Source organism: Geotrypetes seraphini, chromosome 4, assembly GCF_902459505.1.
Source record: "Geotrypetes seraphini chromosome 4, aGeoSer1.1, whole genome shotgun sequence".
Taxonomy (NCBI): Eukaryota; Metazoa; Chordata; class Amphibia; order Gymnophiona; family Dermophiidae; genus Geotrypetes; species Geotrypetes seraphini.
The window spans coordinates 265,915,355-265,940,812 of NC_047087.1; the positions used below are offsets into that span (position 1 = coordinate 265,915,355).

A 25,458-nucleotide genomic window follows, 5' to 3' on the forward strand; every position below is an offset into this window, starting at 1 on the left:
CATAAGGAAGTTCTTCTTCACCCAGAGAGTGGTAGAAAACTGTAACGCTCTTCCAGAGTCTGTCATAGGGGAAAACACCCTCCAGGGATTCAAGACAAAGTTAGACAAGTTCCTGCTGAATCGGAACGTACGCAGGTAGGGCTAGGCTCAGTTAGGGTGCTGGTATTTGACCAGAGGGCCGCCGCATAAGTGGACTGCTGGGCATGATGGACCACTGGTCTGACCCAGCAGCGGCAATTCTTATGTTCTTATAAGGAAAAGATTAATATGTATATGCTTCAAACAGTGTGGATTGATTAAATGGCAGATATAGTAAAAACCAAGAGCACTAAGATTCCAAGAGCTATAAAGGGCCATATTCAAAGGGATTTTTTTTTCTCCTTCCCTTTTCTCTGGAGGTTGTATTTTTAGTACTGTGCATCTCCAGGTGCCACTGATGCTGCAGGAGAAGTGGCAGTTTAGCACAGCAGTTCTCTCTGCCGCATAGGGCCAGTTTCACAAGACTGGCCTGCATGATAACCAGGTTAAAATGATCTGTTATCTTACCCGCTCAGTGGGTCTAAATAGCTGACTTTAAGGAGTTACTAAGCTACATTGCACTGGCTGAAATCGCTCCACCTTAGAGTGTCTCAAATTTAGGGTTACCAGATAGTCTGGAACTAAAATCCGGACCCATGGCCCTGCCCCCACGCTCACCCAGTTCTGCCCAAGTCACACCCCGTTCTGCCCCAGTCCTGCCCCCTCAACTTGTTCACTTTTCGGGAGGGCATCTGTGCATGCGCTGCTGTGACGTGATGATGTCATATGGACGCACACATGTGCGTGACATCACCGCGTCGCATCCGTGCATGCGCAGATGCCGTCCTGATGTCGCTCCTAGCTGTAAGCTTTTCAAAACCCAAAGTTCCTGGTTTTAGAAAGCAATTTGGACGCCTGTACATGTTTTAAAATTATGTATGCAAATTATGTAAACTATTTAGTTTTAAACAGTTTAGAAATTTTTTTTTTTAAATTATACTTTGAATACTTACAATATTCAATAAAAATAAAGGAGAAAAAAGAAATCTCATAAACAATACATAATCAATCATACATACACAAATCCTTTTCAAGCCCACATTAATGGGGAGACATGATACTATTTCATCAACAAATTCAGGAAAAAAATAAAAGAAATAATTCTCAATTCACCTTAGCGAACCTTGAATCATTTCTTACTTAATAGGGAATCTAATTTACTCCTCTTATTTTTCCTCAGGAATGAAACATATGAAAATTTAAACTCCTTTCTGTTCTCTAGCAACTAAAAACTGTTGTAGTTGTATGGGATCCCAGAAAACATATTCAATATCTTGTATCTTGACTAAACATTTACATGGGAATTTCAAATAAAAGGATGCCTCTAGAGCCAAAACTCTAATTTTTAATTTCAAAAACTCTTTACTCCTTAATTGTGTATCCCCACATAATTTTGTTAATCTATTTTTGAAATAAAGTTTCATTATTAACATCTTATCCATCTCACTCATGCATGTTATCACCAGGGTGGATCGACTCTGAATCACATACTGGGTGTCTTCCAAAAATTCAGTCAAATTAATTTCGGTAGTGACCAAATGGTCCACCTCCTGGGCAGATTCTATTTTTTTTTGAGGAACATAATAATAATTATTAATTGGAAAATTCTCCGCATTGGCCAATCCCAGTATTTCTGTAAAGAATTTCCTTAACAAAATTTCAGGTGATAATAAATGAGTTACTGGGAAATTGACCAAGCGGAGATTTCTCGCTCTATACATATTTTCCATAGATTCCATTTTAGAATGTATCATTGTAGAATCTTTAACAGCAGATACCGAGACAGCTTGAAGTGTATTACATTGGATTTCCACTACGTTTATCCAAACAATTCAAATTGGAATCCACATTTTCTAATTTATGAGAAACAGACTGAAAATTCCACCGTTTGTTTCATCGTTGACCTGAGAAACCCTTCAACTCTAGAAATACTTAACCACAAGTCTTTAAGGGTAATATCCTGTGTTTCCTCCGTTAGTGGATTCTCCTCCACTCCACCTGAAATATTCAGTGATTTAGGTATTTCAGTAAAAACTAATTTATTAATCTGAGTTGAGGATACCACTTGTTCGTTGGAAATAGCAGGGTTTATATTCCTACTATCACTTGATACTGGATGAAGGGGAGGGGTCCGTTCGAGGGGACTCAATGAAGCACCCGACAAGGAGGAATTCATATTTAGTGGTACCACAGAAGGATTTTCAGTTAGTAAAGTTAAATGTCTATCCATAGGGCCAGATACAGCTGGAGTTGAGCTCTTAGGTTTAATTTTCCTTTTCACCATAGTCAATCTAATCCACTAAATGTATATATAATTAAATACTAGCTTAAGTTCCGGCTCCCCGGCTTCTCGTGGCTCCAAGGGGCTCCCAAGGGGCTGGGGGAGCCCCTTCGGCCACGCCCTGTGGCCGCACGGCTACGGCCGCAACCGCGGCAGCGGCTTTGCTTTAAACAGTTGGAGATGGACCCAATGATGTCAGGGGTCTGTCTCAGTCAATGCCTGCCCGAAAGGCTGAAAAGAAGAGGAGCCGCTGCTGCAGTGGGCTCGGGGGCAGCCCAGAAAGTCTCCTCCTGCTTCAGTTTAGAAATTTTTAAAATAAATAAATAAATGCCTACTTTTAGTCTTTTTTTAAATTCTTTATTCATTTTTAGAACTTACAATAAATGTATAAGCAAATAAAAACAGTTTTAACTTAAATATAACACTTAATAATCTGCAACAAATCAATTTAGAACTTATCTCCCCCCTCCCTCCTAATCAATAATAATCCTTGAACACATAAAACATATTATAGACCCCATCCTTACATTCCTTACATTTATACAAAGACCAAAATCTACCCTCCCCCCCCCCCCAATTTTAGACATGCTTACTTTTAGTCTTATATAGAGTACGCAGAGATGTGTTTAGAATGAGGAGACATCAATACACATTTCATTTGGATTTTCAGTCGTACATATATGTTTGTGCCCTTATTCCACTGCCCACAAAATAGGAAAGTGCAAAGTGTTTCTTACAGACAATTTTCAAAGGAAAGATAATTATATTCTTTACCTCTTTGATCTTCTGCGCCTAGAGTGTTCTTAGTTATTGCATAACAGACTTCTCAGCTGGAAGACAATGATTAGTGATGATTGAAGTGGTAACTTATTTACAAGTTTCTCTAATTAGCACATTGATTGTACTATTGAACATGTTTTATTGCATTTCTGTAAAGTATCAAAGTATCACAGTTATTAATTTATACTCAGGAAGCACCACAGAGCAAACCAGATTACTCCGTGTCTGACGAGGACTTTGAGGAGGAAGAAAATGAAGAACTCGAAAGAAATTCTTTCTTAAAATTTCTTTTGCTCAAACAGCATAGAAAGTTCATCAAGAAAGCTGATATACTCAGGGTAAATTATTTATATTACTGATTCCTTCCTTAAGAAGTGGTGTTTGAAATAATATTTTTGTTAAAAGAAAAATATATAAACTGATACAAGGGCCACTTCTACTAAATTACATTAAAAGTTTGCTCATACCTCCTGTTTATGGCCAAACTTAACATAAGGTAACTGCAAAGCTACAGCGTTAAACTGTGGAAGATGTGTCCAGTATTTTGCAGTATAGTTAACAGAGGCAATCAATTCATGCAAAGCATTTTGTATCACAGATAACACAAATGCACATGAAAGACAGTTCTATAACTGTGCACCTGATTAGAGCATCCTCTATAATAAAACCCTAAGCGCGTGTTCCCTGCCACCGTGGTCCCTGGGTCCGTGCCGAATTCAATTTTCAAACACGGAGGCAGAGAACACGCCGGCGACTCCCCCCTCCCTCCCTCACTCCATCTAACCGGTGTCAAACTCGCGGCCCCCCAGGAACTGTTCTGCGGCCTGCGGTCTGGCTGGCTCCCTTACCCTCACCGAAGTTAATTTTACATTCAAAGCCGCGGCCGCGGCTTCTCTCACTAGCCGCACCTGCGTCGGAAGCCTCTTTGATGTCATGTCAGAGAGAAGGCTTCCTACGCAGGCGCAGATTGTGAGAGGAGCCGCCGCCGCGGCAGCTTTAAACTCAAAAATAACTTCGGCAAGGGTAAGGGAGCTGGTCAGAAACGCTGCTACACAGGGAAGTAGGGTGGGGGGAGGGAAATGCTGCTGCTGTTGCACAGGGAAATGGATGGGGAGCGAATGCTGCTGCACAGGGGAGTGGGGGAGGAGGGAAATGCTGCTGCTGCACATGGAAGGGTGGGAAGGAAATGTTGCTGTTGCACAGGGAAATGGAGAGGGAGGGAATGCTGCTGCTGCATAGGGAAGTGGGGTGGAGGAGGGAAATGCTGCTGCTGCACAGGGAAGGGTGGGAGAGAAATGCTGCTGCTACACCCGGAAGTGGAGGGGGGAGCGGGAAAGGGGGCCGGGAGCGAATTGCTTTGCTTTGAGGGGAGGGATGTGCTGGGGGGCAGGGAGCAATCTTGGTTTGCTTTGGGGAAAGACAGAAGGGGGCCACGGAGAAAGACTAAGAAAGACAGGCAGGAAAGGGGCCATGGAGAGAGACAGAAAGACAGGCAGGCAGTGCATGAGAATGAAAGTTAGTGGGCAGGGAGAGAGACAGAAAGAATGACAGACAGACAGTGGGCCAGGGAGAGAGACAGACAGAAAGAAAGACAAACAGACAGCAGAAGGGAGAGAGACAGAAAGAAAGGAAGAAAGAGACAGGGGCAGGGAGAGAGACAGAAAGAAAGAAAGACAGACATACATATATTCTAGCACCCGTTAATGTAACAGGCTTAAACACTAGTATTCTATAAAAGGGAAGTAAGCACCTAAATATGAATAACTATTCTCTATAATAAAACCGTAAGCGCGCATGCGCACTTAGGGTTTTGTGTTTCCTGCCTCCGTGAGGTGTGCTTCCGTGTCAAATTTGATTTTTGAACACAGAGGCAGGGAACATGCCAGCAACTCCCCCCCTCCTTCCCTCACTCACCAACCGCTGCTACTATGCCTCTGATCGCCGGCTGTAGCGAACCTCGCAGGCCGCTCTGCACCTCGGTAGCATGTTCCCTCTGATGCATGGGATTGCTTCAGAGGGAACATGCTACCGAGGTGCAGAGCAGCCTACAAGGTTCGCTACAGCCAGCCGCGATCCTCGGTAGGCTGCTTTAAAGAAGAGGAGCCACAATGCTCGACAGGGGGAGCAGGTAAGGGGTGCTGCTGGACAGGGAGAGCAGGGAAGAGAGACAGGGGAGCAGGTAAGGAGTGCTGCTGGGCAGGGGGAGCAGGGAAGAGGGACAGGGGAGCAAGTAAGGAGTGCTGCTGGACAGAGGGAGCAGGGAAGAGGGACGGGGAAGCGGGTAAGGAGTGTTACTGGACAGGAGGAGCAGGGAAGAGAGACAGGGGGAGCAAGTAAAGAGTGCTGCTGGACAGGGGGAGCAGGGAAGAGGGATAGGGGAGCAGGTAAGGAGTGCTGCTGGACATGGGGAGGTAAAAGGAATGGAGAAGTGCTACTGCTGGACACGGGGGAGGTAAAAGGAAGGGGAAAGGGCTACTGCAGGACAGGGGGAGCAGGCAAGGGGTGATGGTGAACAGCCAAGGAAAGAGAGAGACAGAAAGAAAGAAAGACAAACAGAAAGCAGCCAAGGAGAGAGAGAGAAAGAAATAAAGAAAGACAGATACACACATCTATTCTAGCACCCGTTAATGTAACAGGCTTAAAGACTAGTAAAAATATAAAAACGTAAGCCTTGCCATACTGGAACAGACCAAAGTTCCATTAAGCCCAGTATCCTCTATCAGGTCACAAGTACTTGGCAAAATCCCAAAAGAAGGGCCTGGAAATAGAGTTAAGGGAACAGACAGAAGGAAGTGCAACCAGAGACTGGGAAAACATGTGTATAGAAAGAAAATCATCAGACAACAAAGGTAGGAAAATTCTTTTCTTTTCTTTATTTTTTTAAAAACTTTTATACCACATAAAACCTACACGGTTTACATAAAAAGGTATTTTCTGTGTGTGCGAAGACATGGTTCTCTTTAGCATTGACTGTGCAGAATGAATCTATACTAGCCTGGCTTGTTTAGTTTTACATTGGGCTTATTGATGTTCTACTGCTCACTGTAGTATGTAAGATGTTGCCTTTTCCTAGGTGCACTTGTGTGCTGTGTGGATTGTTAACTTAAAATAGATGAGGGGGATGTTAAAAAAATGACGGACCCTGAGTGTCACATATGCTAGTTACGCCACTGTTTCATATTCACAGTCTCAATCAAATTTGGGCATAGGCTGGGGCCAGATAACTCCGGTAGGCCAGAGGAGCTGAGAATTCTCACAGCTCAGTCACAGCACTCAGTCTTTCTCCCCCTGTTTTGTCAAGAAGCAGGCAGAGACCAAGGTATAACTGAAACAAACTGAAATGCTTCATTCAACTTGATTGCAGATTCCAAACTTAATTATATACCTGTTCAACTTCTAAAGTGATGTTAGTCATTAGGTACAAAAGACAAAATTCACTAAACAGTCACTTCTTTTTAACTTCAAATTTCATGCACATTATTTCTCTGTCCTCTCTCCACAGCTAGTAAAGAGTCTCCCGCGGGACTACAGCTTTGGTGGGAGATATAGGATAAACCAAAGCTTGAATTTTTCTTTCCGCTCTCTTCAAATTACAGTGGTGCCTCACACAACGAACTTAATTGGTTCCAGGAGCAAGTTTGTTATGTGAAACGTTCGTTATGTGAAACGCGTTTTCCCATAGGAATACATGTAAAAAAAAATAATTCGTTCTGCAGCATAAAATATGCTAAGATGACATAAAAAAAGATAAATTTTTGGTTATTATTTTTATTTAGATACATCTAAAAACATAATTGTTTTTTAAAACAACACACATTTTTTAAATTTAAAGACAGACTAAGTAGAGTCTAATTTTACAGTGAGAGGGCAGAGTCTCAGCGGCAAAAACTGGGACTTAACTGTTCATTTTTTTTTTTTTCTACCGTGTTTCCCCGATGATAAGGCAGGGCCATCAAATAAGACAGCCCCCCCTTTTTAGAAAAAAATGTAAAATAAGGCACCCCCCCGCAAATAAGCCACCCACCGATACCTGCGCTTACCCGAATCGGGTGGTACGGTGGGTGACTCCGTGTGGTCCTTGGCACCCCCGACACGATCGGGGCAAGAGGGAGCTCAAGCCCTCTTGCCCCCCCGACTCCCCGACACGATCGGGGCAAGAGGGAGCCCAAGCCCTCTTGCCCCCCGACTCCCCGACACGATCGGGGCAAGAGGGAGCCCAAGCCCTCTTGCCCCCCCGACTCCCCGACACGATCGGGGCAAGAGGGAGCTCAAGCCCTCTTGCCCCCCCCCCGACTCCCCGACACGATCGGGGCAAGAGGGAGCCCAAGCCCTCTTGCCCCCCGACTCCCCGACACGATCGGGGCAAGAGGGAGCCCAAGCCCTCTTGCCCCCCCGACTCCCCGACACGATCTGGGCAAGAGGGAGCCCAAGCCCTCTTGCCCCGCCGATTCCCCAACTCCCCGACAATATCGGGCCAGGAGGGAGCCCAAGTCCTCCTGGCCACGGCGACCCCCTAACCCCACCCTGCACTACATTACGGGCAGGAGGGATCCCAGGCCCTCCTGCCCTCGACGCAAACCCCCCCTCTCCCCAACGACCGCCCCCCCAAGAACCTCCGACCGCCCCCCCAGCCGACCCGCGACCCCCCTGGCCGACCCCCCACGACACCCCCAACCCCCTTCCCCGTACCTTTCTGTAGTTGGCCGGACAGACGGGAGCCAAACCCGCCTGTCCGGCAGGCAGCCAACGACGGAATGAGGCCGGATTGGCCCATCCGTCCCAAAGCTCCGCCTACTGGTGGGGCCTAAGGCGCCTGGGCCAATCAGAATAGGCCCGGGAGCCTTAGGTCCCTCCTGGGGGCGGGGCCTGAGGCACATGGTCGGGTTGGGCCCATGTGCCTCAGGCCCCGCCCCCAGGAGGGACCTAAGGCTCCCGGGCCTATTCTGATTGGCCCAGGCGCCTTAGGCCCCACCAGTAGGCGGAGCTTTGGGACGGATGGGCCAATCCGGCCTCATTCCGTCGTTGGCTGCCTGCCGGACAGGCGGGTTTGGCTCCCGTCTGTCCGGCCAACTACAGAAAGGTACGGGGAAGGGGGTTGGGGGTGTCGTGGGGGTCGGCCAGGGGGGTCGCGGGTCGGCTGGGGGGCGGTCGGAGGGTCTTGGGGGGGCGGTCGTTGGGGGGAGGGGGGGTTTGCGTCGAGGGCAGGAGGGCCTGGGATCCCTCCTGCCCGTAATGTAGTGCAGGGTGGGGTTAGGGGGTCGCCGTGGCCAGGAGGACTTGGGCTCCCTCCTGGCCCGATCGTGTCGGGGGGGCAAGAGGGCTTGGGCTCCCTCTTGCCCCGATCGTGTCGGGGAGTCGGGGGGGCAAGAGGGCTTGAGCTCCCTCTTGCCCCGATCGTGTCGGGGAGTCAGGGGGGCAAGAGGGCTTGGGCTCCCTCTTGCCCCGATCGTGTCGGGGAGTCGGGGGGGCAAGAGGGCTTGAGCTCCCTCTTGCCCCGATCGTGTCGGGGAGTCGGGGGGGCAAGAGGGCTTGGGCTCCCTCTTGCCCCGATCGTGTCGGGGAGTCGGGGGGGCAAGAGGGCTTGGGCTCCCTCTTGCCCCGATCGTGTCGGGGAGTCGGGGGGGCAAGAGGGCTTGGGCTCCCTCTTGCCCCGATCGTGTCGGGGAGTCGGGGGGGGGGGGGCAAGAGGGAGCCAGGCGGAGAGAGGGCAGTTAAGCGCAGTGCCTGCGCGGAAGGATGCAGCTCGGGCGACTTCGTTGTGTGAAACGAAGTTCGTTGTACGAATCAAGACATAAAGTTCGTTGTGCGCAGCGTTCGCTGTGCGAGGCGTCCGTTATGCGAGGCACCACTGTACTGTATTAGCCTTTATACTCAATTCATTATTCTCTGTCCTCCTCTCAGAAACCAATTGGAATCTCTTTCTGTATACTTAATGTGACCATACGTCCCGTTTTCAACGAAACCGTCCCATTTTTAGCTCGCCTGTCCCGTTGTCCACACACACAGCTTCAGGATGCCAAAATGTTCTGTTTTCAGAAGGAGCAGGACAGGTGAGCTAAAAACGGGCTGCCGCTGCCTATTTCTCCAAGTCACCACTGTACTAACAGATCATCTTTGTGAAGCGATTGCACAAGCCTTCCCCTCTCTCCCCCCTCCCCCACCCCCCGACGTCAATTCTGACGTCAGAGAGAAAGTTCCGGGCCAGTCAATCGCTGCCTGACTGGCCTGGAATTTTGAGGGGTGGGAGGAAGGGGTGGAAAGTTTGTGCAGTCGCTGCACGAAGATGATCTGGATATTCTCTTTAAACCTACAAAACACTTTTAAATATTAGCCAAAAACAATTTACCCACCCCCAACTTCAAATAAAGGAGATTTAATTTTTCACAGGCCTCTAAAATACAACAGCAAATGTCCACTCAGCAGGAGGAGCTGATCTTTGATGGAGGGTGGGGGAAAGGAGCCCAAGATACTCCGCATACAGGTTACAGCCACTTTTGACCCAAAGATGACAGCCTGAAAACAGTTATTAAGATCTGTTTGTGTGTGCCCGATTTCCATATTCATCTCTCTTTTTCTTTCAAATTCTTCAATTAATACAGAGCATGGTAAAGAAGGAAATCAGACGAGGAAGTGGTAGACGATGTACTGCATCAAACAGCTCTTCAGGCTGGTGTGTGCGATCGTGTGTATGTGTGTGTTTGTCTCTGCATGTGTCTTTTGTGACCTCAGCAAACCTGACTACTGCCGTTTCACTTCAAAATGTTTAAATCATCCCCCGTTTTAACCAGCATTTCAAAAAGACAGAAAGCAGGCAGGGAACACAGCCTACAAAATATAACATGTCATTCAAGATCTATACTGTCTGCTTGAGTAAGCAAGCATCGGGATGATACAACTTCGCTCACCCCTTTTATTCCCCACTGTATTTTTTTTCTCTCTCTTTGCCTCAGTTTAACACAGTGCCTGATAACACTAAAAGAGATAGTGCAGGGAAGAGAATGAATATGAAATGCTTGCCACAGGTCCTGACACGATGAGGACTGTCCCGCGGAGGAAGGCAGAAGTGACTTATACTTACAAAGCCTGGACATAACCTGTTTCTTGCCCAACGACCACCAGCTCCCTTTTTGCCCACCAGCAGAAACAGTTGTGTTTGTCAAGGCATGATCAATAGTAGACATGTAGCCTTCACAAATGGCACCCTACATCCCCCATGAAACAAGAAAAAGCCAACATTTTCTCTGAGAAATCCCATAGGGAGCACTGAAGGTCACAGCCCTGGAATCCAGGCAGTTGCTTGTGGGAAGGAGACAGGCTGCAATAAATCTGACATCTTCTAAATGCCTTTGCTGTTTTAGACTGTTATTGCGGCGGTGGCTTGGAGAAATAGGCGGTAGCGGCATTGGGGGGTCCGAGAGAAAGACAGAAAGGGGGGGGCCGGGAAAGAGAAAGAAAGGGAGGTAGAGAGAAAGAAAGGGGGGTAGAGAGAAAGAAAGGGGGCAGGGAGAGAGAAAGACAGAAAGAAAGGGGGGCAGGGAGAGAGAAAGAAAGGATGCACAGTCAGAAGGAAGTGCAACCAGAGACTTATGAAATTACCAGACAACAAAGGTAGGAAAAATGATTTTATTTTCAATTTAGTGATCAAAATGCATCAGTTTTGAGAATTTATATCTGCTGTCTATATTTTGCACTATATTTAATGGGTTCCTGGGGGAGGGGGAATGATCCAGGAGAGAATCTGGAAGAGGATCCGGGGGTCTGGGGGTGCGGATGGGGTGTTCCTGTCCTGTCCCATTTTGAGGAAAAAAATAAATGGTCACGTTAAATATACTGGACTTTGGCGGGAGATACAGGATCAACCAAAAGCCAGGAATCTCTGTCACACGTTCCTTTTATAATCTCTCTCCCCCCTCCCCCTCCAATCAGGGAACAAGGAACCTCCTACTCCTCCCACTATGTTTTCCTAACCATTTCAGCTTAGTCTCAGTGACCCTCTGAAAAATCCACTGTCTCTGTCTTTATGGCAGAGGTATTTTTCGGGGCAGGGGGGGAGTGGGGGTGAGGTATCACATTTAGAACTTAGGGCCAGATTCACCAACCTGCCTGATCAGGCCCGATCCAGGTAGGTCCGACAAATTCAGCAAACTAAAATATGCAGATGGGGGTGATCGGAGGAACGCCCCATCTGCCGGCAGGGATTGCTTTTCTGCGATCCCCATGCATGCGCAGACCATCTGTAGATGGTCTGTGCATGCCCGTCGGAGCTGCAATCTTTTTTTTTTTTAACTTTAACTTTTATCATTAGTTTTTAGTCTTGCGAGCCCGTGGTTTTAACCCGCATTAAATCTGCGGGTTATAACCATGGACTCGCAGGGCATGGAAGGGCAAGAGAGATTCAGGGAAGAAGGGCAGGAGAAAACCCAGGCGACAATGCGGTGAGCAGGCAGGCAGGAGTTTCGGGGAAGGGCAGGAGGGATTTGGGGAAGAAGGGCAGGAAGAAACTGATGTGGCGAGCAAGTAGGCAGGAATATTGGGGAAGGGCAGTAGAGATTCGGGGAAGAAGGGCAAGAGAAAACCGGGGCGGCAATGTGGCGAGCAGACAGGCAGGAGTTTCGGGAAAGGGCAAGAGAGACTCAGGGAAGAAGGGCAGGAGAAAACTGGGGCGGAGATGTGCTGATTCAGGGCGAGGAGACAGGAGAGGGTGGCGAGCAGGGCAGAGAGCAGGGCTTCCAGAGTCAGAAAGACGTTTTCGACTGGTCCCCACCAGTTGCTTCTTCAGTTGATCAGCCAGCCCAGTCGGATGTGAAATTTTGTATTGTGAATTGCGTCCCTGCCTACTTTGTATGCGTTTCACCTCATTTGCATGCACGGATTCAAAGCGGATCACAGGAGAGGTTAGTGAATGGGGCATGAGGGAAATCTGGTCGCAAAGAGGTCGCACACCGATCGGTACACGATCGGTTTGCTTTGTAAATCTAGCCCTTAGTAGCTTCATTGCATGCCCCCTAGTCTTATATTTTTGGAAAGAGTAAACAAGCAGTTCACATCAATTTGTTCCACTCCACTCAGTATTTTATAGACCTCTATTTTATCTCTCCTGAGTTGTCTCTTCTGCAAGCTGAAGAGTCCTAGCCACTTTAGCCTTTCCATAGGGGGAAGCTGTCCCATCCCCTTTATCATTTTGTGGCCCTTCTTTGTACCTTTTCTAATTCCCCTATATCTTTTTTTTTTCTGATGCAGTGACCAGAAGTGTACACAGTATTTGAGGTGTGGTTGCACCATAGAGCAAAATTAAGGCATTATAACATTCTAATTTTTGTTTTCCATTCCTTTTCTGATAATTCCTAACATTTTTTTTGTTTTCATAGCCGTCCCTGCACACTGAGTCATCACCTAGATCTTTTTCCTGGGTGGTGACCTCCAATGTGGAACCTTGCAGGTATAGTTTGGGGTCCTCTTTCCCACATGCATCATTTTAAATTTGCTCACATTAAATGTCATTTGCCATTTTGATACCCAATCTCCTAAGCTTGCAATTTTTCACAATCTTCTTATGCTTTAGCAACTTTGAACAACTTTATGTCATCAGCAAATTTAATGACCTCGCTAGTTATTTCCAACTACTGCTACTACTAATCATTTCTATAGTGCTGCTAGACATACATCTCTAGCCAACCCTCTTTTATGAATGCATAGTGTGGGTTTTAGTGCTGGCAGTGGTAGTGACTGCTCCAATGTTACCCCCTCTGCCAGCGCTGAAACCCGTGCTATGAGTTTGTAAAACAGGGGGTTGATCATTTATAAATATGTTAAAAAAAAGAGCAGTCCCAGCATAGACTCCTGGGAAATCTTACTATGTACCCTTCTCCATTAAGAATACTGACCATTTAAACCTACTCTATATTTTCTATCTTTTAATCAGTTCTTATTCCACAATAGGGAAACTACAAGGAAATCCAACAGTGTCTACAATACAAGGACAGCAAGCAAAGAACAAAAGAAAAACTGCAGACAATATATACAAGATTCAGGCTGTGTTTATTAAACCAAATATAAAATGCGGTAACTATTGTTATCCTTTTTACAAACCCAGGGACCCGACACGGTCCGTGTTTCGGAGAACACGCCTTCTTCAGCGGTCCATTGGTTGTAGGGGTTAAAACAAACTGCAATATAAATTGGTAATAAACAAAGCACCTGTTTTGGAGCAATCAATACGATCCAACTGTACATCGCAAGAAGGCGTGTTCTCTGAAACACGGACCGTGTCGGGTCCCTGGGTTTGTAAAAAGGGTGACAATAGTTACTGCATTTTATATTTGGTTTAATAAACACAGCCTACGTTTTGTACATATTGTCTGCAGTTTTTCTTTTGTTCTTTGCTTAATCCACAAAAGGACATTACCTCCAGTCCCATGATTTTCTAATTTCCACAAGAGTTGTTCATGTACCTTGTCAAATGCTTTTTGAAAAAGCAGATACACAGTATCAGCCAGCTCACCTTTATCCACACATTTATTCACCCCTTCAAAGAAATGTAGTGGATTGATGAAATAAGGTTGCCTGGACTAAATCCATGATGGCTATTGAGATAGAAATGGAGAAAGCCACTACTGTCTCTGAGATTGGTAGCATGGAATCTTGCTAAAATGTGGGATTCTGCCAGGTACGTGTGACCTAGGATGGCCAATATTGGAACTAGGATCTGGGCTAGATGGGCCATCAGTCTGCCCCAGGAAGGCTATTCACTTGTTTACCCCAGGAAGATCTTTCACTTCCAACAAACATTAATGCAAGCCCACTCCCAATAACATTTTTATTGAAATCAGTGATAATTCTGCTTTGAAAGTGTCCTCAGAGAAAATAGTAATTTATTTTACATCATTAAATATTTTAAATGTGAAATCTTGTTTTTATTATTTATTATTATTTTTTTTAACTCTTTATTCATTTTAAAACTTTCAAGTGTACAAAAATTGCAACACAATAACATAGATTTAAACACTTGTACATCTTATCGTTATATCTTATAATTGCAAGTATAACCCTCCCTCTCCCATCTTGAAATCCCTCTAGTAATTTTTATTTTTCATATAATAGAAACCCTCCCCCCACCCCACCCTTATCTTGCATATTAAATATAGAAATATTAGAAAAATGGCATCAATCATGACAAAAGGACGTTAATGGTTCCCAAATTTTAATAAAGTTTTTATAATTTCCATTTTGCACCGCTATTGATCTTTCCATTCTGTATATGTGACAGACTGAATTCCACCAAAATTTAAAATTAAGCCTACTATGGTCTTTCCAGTTATTAGTAATATGTTGAATGGCTACTCTGGTCAAAATCAATAAAAGTTTGTTATTACACATTGATATCTGACTCTTATAATAATTGTTTTTATTATTTAGAAATGGCGAAGTATGGCCCAAATATACTTTGCTCATGCTAGTGAGGTTTTACTTCAGTCAATGAATGTGGCCATGAATAATGACATCACTGGTACTTTAGGAGCTGCAAGTCTTGAAATGGTTTTATGCATTGGAAGATTTGATCCGCTGCCTGCTAGCCAGTATTTAGCACTTCATCAGGTAATACCATGAAAAATTAAGTAGATCTATAATACCTTGTAAAGCAAAAGTCAACAAAAAGTGCCCTGGTTCATTGAGATTAATATGCCATCATATTTGTGTTTCTATATCACATGTTCATGAGAAACTTCATCTCTCATTATTAGTACTTTATTATCCACCCACTGACTTGCCGCAAATTAAGAGGGCAATTATCAAAAGGACTTCCTCAGAAGAAAGCATTTTACCTACAGAAATTGTCATTCTGAAAATTGGCCACTTAACTGGGGGCAATTCTATAACTGGGCACCAAATTTAGGCACAGAAATGCAGCTTGCTAAGTGAAATTTCTATAATGGCATATGGGCACCAATATTTCATTATAGAATATTAGCATAAATTGACATCTATTCCCACTTATGCAGGTATAAATGCCTGCATATAAATGTGTCACTCTAGTACAGGGATCTCAAAGTCCCTCCTTGAGGGCCGCAATCCAGTCAGGTTTTCAGGATTTACCCAATGAATATGCATTGAAAGCAGTGCATGCATAGATCTCATGCATATTCATGAGGGAAATCTTGAAAACCCGACTGGATTGTGGCCCTCAAGGAGGGACTTTGAGACCCCTGCTCTAGTGTGTTGTTTACAGTATTGTATAAGTGGAAGCCCTGCCTAAGTCCCATCCATGCTCTGCCCATATGCATGCCTTCCTTGCATTTATATGCTAAAGGATTCTTTCACTAACCTGCATTAGACACTAGTCTAATGTGGGACACTGCTTTCTTGGTATGCAAATCTCTGCACTGCTTTCTTGGTATGCAAATCTCTCTCATGCATGTTCATTGTGGATATCCTGAAAACCTGGCCTGCCAGTAGATCTCGAGGACCGGACTTGGGCAGCCCTACACTAAAGCATCACATGTTAATTTTTACATATGCATGTGCTACCATGTGGTAAATATTTTGGGGATTTTTTTTTAGGAGCAAGTCAGGGGCAGAGAATGGGTGTTCCAGTGCTAACCAGTTAGCGTATCTATATTATGACACGCCAGCTGTTTAGCATGCAAATAACATGGGAGCCCTTACTGCCTACAAAATAGGTGTTGGTAAATTCTCCTGTGGTAATTTTTATGCTTTATTTTATTTTTATTCAGATTATTAAACAATGCTTTCACAATTACTGTTATGGTAAGGAAATATGAAAACATAAATAAAGGGAAAAATAAATGCAAGCAATAAAAATTTTTTGTCCTTCTATAATTATAAGTAAAAACTCCTGCAGTAATTTTTTTAAAATGACCACACATAAATGGTAACATTAGCAAAGGGAAGTTCCTAAGAAACAAACAGGCAGGTAAGCAATCTACAAGATCCAAGATAGGCAGCAAAACATCAAATTGCTGATAATAAAAATTCAAGTTTATTCACCACATAAAGGCATAAATACAAAAATGATTAAAAGCCTGACACAGCCTGTTTTGCCTTCTCAAGGGCTGCTTTAGGGGCTGTTAAACAGTTGTTCAAATAACTTCTTATGGAGCTGAATATAAACTGAGGGTTTATATTAAAGAGCCCTGCCCCTCCCTGCCAGGCTCTGCTTCCCTCCCCCCCCCCCCCCCCATGCCCATTGCAGGCTTCTTCCTGGGCCAGCCTTAAGCCCTTGTGGTCCAGGATTGAGCCAGGATAGAAGTGATCCCTCCCGTGTCCTGTTCCATCCAACTCTGAACCACCCCACCTCCTTCCTGGACCTCTACAGCCTATCTTGAAAGCCCTGGTGGTCTAGCAGTGAACCAGGGCAGGAACAATCTTCCTACGCTTCTGCCTATGCAGAACTGCTATTGAAAATGGCTGCTGTGAGTACCTGTGGCAATCTCGGGAGACCATCTAAAAAAATTATCATTATCTGACTGAAACTTGCAGAGCTGTTCTGCGTCAGTGATGATGAAAAACATCCTTCTTCAAGCAACTTTTAACACTAGCAGTTCGCAGCTAGCAGCACTGCTACAACTTCAGCATCACCTGAAAGAGCAAGGAGACATGACAAGCAGCTTTCTGAAAAATGTAGAGCAAAGAATGACTGATACTTCAAAGGTAAATTTTCAAGAACCATATTATATACATGGTAGGCCCTGATATTCAGCTGGCAGCAATCGGTGTTTTGCTGACCGCTGACAATGTTAAAACCAGAAAGTCAATGTCTGGCCATGTCAAGGCACCGACATTGAATTTATGGGTTTCCAGAACCAGCTCATGCATAGCTGGTTAAGTGCTATGTTCATCACTTAACCAGCTATGGGTTACCATATAAAGATAGAACTGACTTTTATGTGGTTCTGTTTATATCATTAATCTGTCTAGTTAAATGCTGAATATCGGCACTTAACCTGTCAAGTGTTGACTCTGCTGCCTGAAGTTTTCATTTTGGCAGTAACTATCTACCCTGTTAAGTGCCACTAAAAAGGAGTTGTTTTGAGCTGGTTAAACTGCTTTGAATATTGACTAAATTATCTTATTATGAAACAAAAACTATGGAACCATGTTTAATAGGGTTACCATATTTTACAAAAGGAAAATCCCGGACACATAACTTCATTCCGTTCTGCCTCCAGCCCCACCGCTTTCCGCCCCAGCCCGCTCAGTTCCATCTTCAGCACCGCCCAGTCCTGCCTCCGGCCTTCCCAGTTCCACCCCAGCCCCACCTCCAGCAAGTCTCCTCTCTTATGCGATGAGCTCCAGGCCCTTTGATGGAGGGCCTGGAGCATGCGCAGATGTGTGTGAAGTCATCCACACATGCTCAGAGGCCCTCCATATGCGGTCGGAGTTTCTCAGGGCTTTTCAAAACCCGGACAAATGTCGGGTTTTGCAAAGCCCTTCCGGGAGCCCAGATAGTCCTCTAAAAAGAGGACATGTCTGGGTTTTCCCGGACATCTGGTAACCCTAATGTTTAGTAAAGAACATCACATTATTGCACTTAACACAGGTTAACAGACAAAAACCACTTACTTTAAGTGCAGAGGCTCTGCGGTAACTGTTGGAGGCATTCCATCTGTAGGTTCCACACAGACAAGTTCCTTAAGAGACCTTACTGTCAAGCACTATGGGCCTGATTCTCTAAAAGGTGCCTAATGGTGCCTAACTTGTATGCACCATTCCATGCGATTGTCAATCAACCGCTAGGTGTCCTTTATAGAATCATACCTAGTGGCACCTAAGTGGACTTAGATGTCATTAGATATTCTAAATGTAGGCGCTGGTATATTAGGCCAGGTTTTACCTGGCCTAATTTCCCGGTACCAACCTCAGATGCCTAGCAATGCCTAAATCAACCCTAACCATGCCTGTTTTTCAGGCATGCATCATTAGACATCAGAGAGCGCTTTGACTTAGGCAATGCTAGGCACTGCATGAATATCCACACATTGCCTACATTGATCATTAAAATAATGTTTTTTAATCGGTTTTTAATGACAAGGTCAGTTAGCCTATATACTTGAATATATACCGAGATTTTTGGTCCCAAAAATTGCCCAAATATGGGGGTCTTGATTTATATTTTATTCCTCCTCCCGCCACTGCCAACCCCTCCAAACCAGCAGACTTCTGCCCATACCCACACCTGCACCCCTACTCCACCCCAACTGACCAGCAACTAACATTCCCTCCCTCCCTCTTGCCCAAACAAGAATACCCCCTCCCCCCAAGGCCTACTGTGAATTCCTGGTGGTTTAGCAACGCATTGTGGCAGTTGCGATTCCTACTTGCTTTCTTCCCATTCTTTCTCCGCAGCAAAAATGGCCACTGAGACTTCCAGCAGCAATCTTGCGAGGCTGCTGAAGCCTCATGATGTTTCCACTAGAAGCCTTGGTGGACATTTTTGCTGCGGAGAAAGAATGGACAGGAATGAGTAGGAATCGTTCCTATTCCAAAGTGCCACTAGACCACCAGGAAGTCATGGTAGACGTACGGGGAATTTACTCTTGCTTGGGGGAGAGGGAGGGAATGCTAGATGCCAACCAGTGGGGATGAGAGTAGAGGTGCAGGTGTGAATATGCCTTGAAGTCTACTGGTTCGGGAGGAGGTTGGCAGCAGCGGGGGGTTTGGTGGTGGAGGGGGAAGATTACTGGGAGAGAGGGTGGTAGGACACCACAGGGAAGGCAAGAAGAGGAATAGTATGAATATAAACCCTCCAGTTTATATTTGAGTTACCATTTCTCCCCTAAAAAAGAGGGCAAATATGGTATCTCGGTTTATACTTGGATAGGTTTATATTCGAATATATACAGTACCACCCCATTTAAACCAATTTAAAACAATTAGATTGAAAGCAGGACTAAGTTAGGCATCGCTAGGAGTATGTGATTAGAGCACCGTTTATAGAATCAGGCCCTATGAGTGCAGATGAGGTAGTGTTAGATGAACTCACATAGACTGTACTTTGACAGTTAGTACGCACTACTGATTGAAGTGTGCAGTCCACCCTCAGTCCCTGTCACATCCCATGCAAGTTTCAGTATTACTGCTGGGCACAATGGGCCACTGGTCTGACCCAGCAGCGGCAATTCTTATATTCTTAGGTAAAATGATAAAAAAAACATATTTAACATACAATTCCCTGGTTTGCTGTGAGTTCAAGTGGGAAACCTTAATATCACCCATTGTGACCAGGGGTGGCTCAAGGCAATCTGTTTCCTGAGTCAAGGGATGAGCTGGTGCCCCCCCCTTCCCCGCCCATGCCCCTCCCATAGCCATATCCACTTTCAGTTTGCAGCTGAGACAATTTAGATGCACAGTGTTATAGAATATTATGAACATAAGAAGTGCCATCTCCGGAACAGACCCTAGGTCCATCAAGTCCGGTGATCCGCACACGCGGATCCTGGCATAGTTTTGGTCCCCATATCGCTCCAAGCTTCTCGTAAAGAGAAGTGCATCTAGCCTACCCCTACCCATGTCACTTCATGCCACTCATAAGGAGATGTACATCTAACTTACCCTTAAATCCTAGAATGGTGGATTCCGCAATTACCTCTTCTGGGAGAGCATTCCAGGGATCCACCACTCGTTGCGTAAAGCAGAACTTCCTGATATTTGTCTTGAACTTGTCCCCCCTTAGCTTCAGCCCATGTCCTCTTGTCCGTGCCACATTGGACATTGTAATAACGTTTTTTCCTGCTCTATTTTGTCGATTCCTTTCAGTATTTTGAATGTCTCGATCATATCCCCTCGTAGTCTCCTTTTCTCAAGGGAGAACAACCCCAGTCTCTTAAGTCTTTCCTCGTAATCCAGGTTCTCCATACCTTTCATCAGCTTTGTTGCTCGTCTCTGCACCCTCTCTAGTAGTATGATATCCTTTTTTAGGTATGGAGACCAATGCTGGACGCAGTATTCCAAGTGTGGTCTGACCATCGCTCTATAAAGTGGCATTATGACTTTCTCCGATCTACTCGTGATTCCCTTCTTTATCATGCCTAGCATTCTATTTGCGTTCTTCGCTGCCACCGCACATTGCACCAACGGCTTCAGTGTCCTATCGATTAATACTCCCAGGTCCTTTTCCTGTTCAGATTTTCTCAGAGTTACACCTGACATACTATACTTGTGTTCCTTACTTTTTCTGCCTAAGTGCATCACTTTGCATTTTTCCACATTAAACTTCATCTGCCATTTATCTGCCCAATTCTCCAATCGGCTCAAGTCACTCTGGAGTTCTTCACTGTCCTTCTGCGATTTGATGGCCCGGCATAGCTTTGTGTCATCTGCAAACTTGATGATCTCACTGGATGTTCCATCCTCTAGGTCATTGATGAAGATATTAAATAAGATGGGCCCAAGTACCGAGCCCTGGGGCACACCGCTAGTCACATTTTCCCAGTCCGAGAACTTCCCATTTATGCCCACTCTCTGCCTTCTGTTCTCCAGCCATTTGCCTATCCATCTTAGTATATCTCCTTCTATTCCATGGACCTGCAGTTTCCTGAGGAGTCTTACATGTGGAACTTTGTCGAACGCTTTCTGAAAATCCAAGTATATAATATCCACCGGTTCTCCATTATCAATTTGTCTGTTCACTGTCTCAAAAAATTGAAGTAGGTTCGTCAAGCATGACTTCCCTTTCCTGAATCCATGTTGGCTGGCTTTCATCAGGTCGTGTGTGTCTAGGTGCCGGGTTATGCTATCCTTGATCAGCGCCTCAACCATCTTCCCAGGGACCGACGTGAGATTCACAGGTCTATAGTTGCCCGGTACTCCTCTTGATCCTTTTTTGAATATCGGCGTGACGTTCGCTATCTTCCAGTCGTCTGGTATCTGCCCTGTTTTGATTGACAGGTTGGCAAGTTTTTGGAATAGTTCTCCGATTACCACTTTTAGCTCTTTCAAGACTCTCGGATGAATTCCATCCGGTCCAGGGGATTTGTCGCTTTTGAGTTTGTCGATCTGGCGGTATATCTGGTCCAAGTCCACGTCTACTGTGGTAAGGCTGTCCTCTGTTACTCCTTTGAACACTTTCACTGCTTCTGGAATTGTTGCAGTGTCTTCCTTTGTAAAGACAGACGCAAAGAATGAATTTAGTCTGTCTGCGATTTGTTTGTCTTCCTTGATGTATCCTTTCCTTCCATGGTCGTCCAGCGGTCCCACCGCCTCATTTGCGGGTTTTCTCCCTTTCACGTACTTGAAGAAGGGCTTGAAGTTTTTGGCCTCCTGTACTATTTTTTCCTCATAGTCCTTTTTGGCATCCCTCACCGCCCTGTGACACTTCTTCTGATCACCCTTGTGCTTGTTCCAAGTTTTGATTGTTTTCATGCGTTTCCATGCTTTGAAGGAGTCCTTCTTTTCTTTTATGGCTTTCTTCACCTCTTTAGTAAGCCACGCCGGCTCTCTTTTGCCTTTGGTTTTCTTTGCTTTGGATATCCTCGGAATGTAGAGGCTTTGTGCTTCCGTGATAGTATTTTTCAGAAGGGACCATGCCTGTTCTACCGTTTTGACTTTGCCCATTTTTTTCTTGATCCGTTGTTTCACCATGGCTCTCATGCTATCATATCTTCCCCTTTTGAAGTTTAAAGTTGTGGTTGAGGTTTTGGTACTTTTCCCCTTCCCGACATCGAGTCTGAAGTTGATCATGTTGTGATCGCTCGTCCCCAGCAGGACCGTGACTTCTACTTCCTTTGCTGGCCCCGCAAGCAGTTTTTTGCATAAATCCATATTAATACCAATTATTATCAATAATGGATTGACACCTCATTAACTTGTTAATTTGCATGCGCTTCCACCCTGCATAGTCTGGGCAACCTATCTTATAGGATAAATGAGCCAATAAAGGCTACATGGAATACCTTTAGAAAGAGAACAACTGCTTTGCCTACCTTCCCTTTATCCATTCCTTCTTTTCATCATTCTTGATTATTTCTTTTTCAAACAATTGCCCAAGTATGTGATAAGAAACTGATGGTAAATTACAGGATATAGACATCAAATTAATTATCACCAGAGTATAAATTATTTGCTTGTAGTCCTGATCTGGAAGTCATGGGTAGTATGATTGGATAGAACATTCTAGTTTCACATATAATTGCAATTGATTTTAATTATAAAAATATTACAAAAATGTGATTATTTTTTTAATGTATTGACATTTACTTTAAACTATATTGTATAGGCATGGGAAAATCTCAGCATCCATCCGCAGCATCTCAGTCTAGGAAACGAGTTGCCATCTTATTTCAATATGGTCATTCTTCAGCATTCAGAAGACAGGTATGGCACCATTCATCAATTATATATAATCAGAATTTCTTAATATAGAATTGTTAAATTGACTGAAGGAAATTGGTCTGTTTGTTATGTTTCACTATAAGAACTTAAGGCCATACCAAAACAAATAATGACACTGCTAAATGCACGGATCTGAGCTACATTAGAGCACTAAAGTAAAAAATGACAGGCAATTGTAAACTATTTTAAATATGTATTGAAAAATGTTTCCTTTGGCTTCCTAGCAAAATTTCAAGGAGGTCAGAAAAGAATTCTATATCTTTTGGTTAATATTTCTTTTCTTTTTTTTCAAATTCTTTATTCATTTTTACATCTTACATCAAGTATACAATAATATATCAGTTAAAACTTGTATACATCACTTGACATTCTTTATAATATCATCATCGTAAATACATAAATTTATTCCCCCCATCCACCCTTCCCTCAAAATTTTGAATTAAAAAATATTTTTTAAAAATCATATAACATTATGACATTTCGTTCATACTGTTTTCTTTTCGTTTAAACTTTAATAAAAATATTTGAATGATTAAAAAGGGGCTCACAAACAGATCAGAGAAGGTTATCATGCCTCTGTATGCCGCTGGAGGCATGTTTACATTTGTTTATTAGAATTTATAGACCTTCACTATAACATCAATGTGATTTACAAAAATATATAAAAGGACACCATTCCTGCCTTCCCATTTTTCTTCATTTTCCCTCCCCTTCTTTTCTCAGACTTAAGCTTTTACTGGTTCACTCACATATAAACATACAAGGGGGCGCTGAAAATTTCTCAGTCCAACCAAGAAGAGAATGGCATGGCTATGGTTCAATCAATGATCTGAAACAATGTCAAAACATAGAATTTTGTTTCTGCAAATTGGCATTTAGTAAAATAAAATTAACACTCTTTTCAGCTACAGTGGCAAAATAATACAAGTTACAAATTAGCATTTCCTTCTCTGAAAGGTATTAAATGCACTAGGAAGATTATTAAATCTTTTACTTTTAAATTGGTGAGAATTTGGAATGGACTTCCAGATTCTCTAAGACTGGTAGATCAATTATATCAATTTCAAAAAAGTTTAAAAACCTGGCTGTTTTCACAATAAGAAGTTGGTTAGTTGGGCTGAGAACTTTTCAGCACCTCCTTGTACTTAGCTGTAGCTGTAGCTTTTTCATAATTTACACGTTCATACCCCTTCTTGGTACATGTAGGGTACTATTGAAAGCATTTTACCCAGAGAAATTGGGCTTTAAAAATTGCCCAAGCTATCTGTTTGTGAAAGTATGTATGAAGTTAAACAGAGAACATATTTCCAAACAGTGGACTGTGGAATATTCATAGAGACATAGGATTGAACAATATTGGTAGTTTTTATGATTCAAAACTATGTGCATTGTTTTGCCTCTAAAATTTTTTTGTAAAGAAAGGAAGTAATTTTTGATTGAGCAATTATGAAAGAAAAAGTAAGAACATCCCAGATTTGAGCCTCTCTCTCTCCCGAGTGTGTTTACTTCCTCTGGCTGGCTTCCTCCTCCCAGCTGTACTTCTCTTTGCAAAGCCATGGCCATGGTTCCTACACATGTCCCACATCTATCCCAGATGCCTTCCCTCTGATGTCAGAAGGAAGGCTTCCAGGTCAGTAGCAAGCCATGTGCAGGAGCTGCAGCTCGTGGCTTTGTGAAGAGAAGAGGGGCTGGGAGGAGGCAGCCGGCCAGAGGAGGTAAACACCCGCGGGAGGGAGGGAGGCATGAATTAGGGATGCAGAACAGAAGGAAGGGCACTTTGGCACAGGAAGGGAGAGGCAGGACCTCGGTTTGTAAGTGTGAGTCCAACATAAGTTGAACGCTCTTAAACCAGGAACTGCATGTACTTGGAATTTTGTAGAATACTTGAAAGTGTCCTTACTCAGATCGGTAGCAAAAACTGCCACCATTGAAGATACTTTCTAGTTAGTCCTTGACCAGTAAGGCAATCTGAGTCACACAGAGTGAGCCATTTGGAGAGAGCAATTATAATGAGTGGACAATGGGAATGACAGCAAAAGAAAAAGATTATCTAATTACTACCATGTAACCTTTACTAAATTGCATGTTTCCAACTTACCTAATATGAACTTGCAATATTTTATTTAACTTCCTTTGGTTTCCTTTTGATGGCAATTTTAGAGACTTTGCTTAGATCATAAGACATATCAATCAGATCATTTGTGACTGTTCTTAATCAAGGTTTACAAGAATTAATTTGATTATACTTGTTTTAGATCTTTCCTTTATGGCTCTATACTTGAGAGACCTAAATCAAATGGTGGACCAAAAGCCAAAGTCGTGCCACAAGATAGTGAGTACCTGTGTTTTTTGTTTTTTTTTTGTTAAATAACAACATATTAGACCTGAATAGAAATAACTACGGAAATTGAACTTTCTATGAGCATGTGGGCCAGATGCTTGGACAAAATTGATTGATAAATGACACAATTTTATTTGGCATGTCTATGAGAACTAAATGTCAAATATCTGCTAATAATAATAAGCTTTTGATATTGACAGGAGTTGCCATCCAACAAATAACATATAATTGGAAGGATTAATAAATACTGAATTATTGTTTCTGGTGGAATTCAGTTTGTCACGTGTATAAAATGGAAAGAGCGTTGGCAGTTCGAAAAGGTTACTATAATAACTTTAAGGATGTGTGGAGACCATTATTAAAGTATTATAATGAATAATTTACATTTTTCCCCAATTTTAATACTCATGTGGATTTGGGGTGGGGAGGGGGATTCTTGGTTTTCCACTAATAATATATTTATGAATGACATAAGATATTATTTTCATGTGGTTTATTTTAGTTGTATATGAATTTGGGAGGAGGGTGGGGGTTAAATCTTCTTGTTGTATGATATTGTAGATTTTCAAGTGAGGTTGTACTATAATTGTTTGATATTTACTGTACACTTGATGTAAGTTATAAAATGAAT

General features: G+C 43.7%; 1 protein-coding gene across 10 annotated transcripts in view; it reads left to right on the top strand.

Moving 5' to 3' along the window:
• Window positions 1–25,458, top strand: part of CFAP46 (cilia and flagella associated protein 46) — a 473,118-nt gene that overhangs the window by 364,577 nt on the left and 83,083 nt on the right. For all 10 annotated transcript variants that reach the window (XR_004539241.1, XR_004539242.1, XR_004539243.1 and 7 more), the window contains 5 exons: window positions 3,331–3,477; window positions 14,555–14,734; window positions 16,637–16,807; window positions 22,371–22,468; window positions 24,742–24,818. Coding sequence is in view for 7 of the 10 variants with exons in the window: in XM_033942370.1 (XP_033798261.1) it covers window positions 3,331–3,477; window positions 14,555–14,734; window positions 16,637–16,807; window positions 22,371–22,468; window positions 24,742–24,818 (673 nt within the window). In the remaining 3 variants the exon portion in view is untranslated. The remainder of the gene's footprint in view (window positions 1–3,330; window positions 3,478–14,554; window positions 14,735–16,636; window positions 16,808–22,370; window positions 22,469–24,741; window positions 24,819–25,458) is intronic.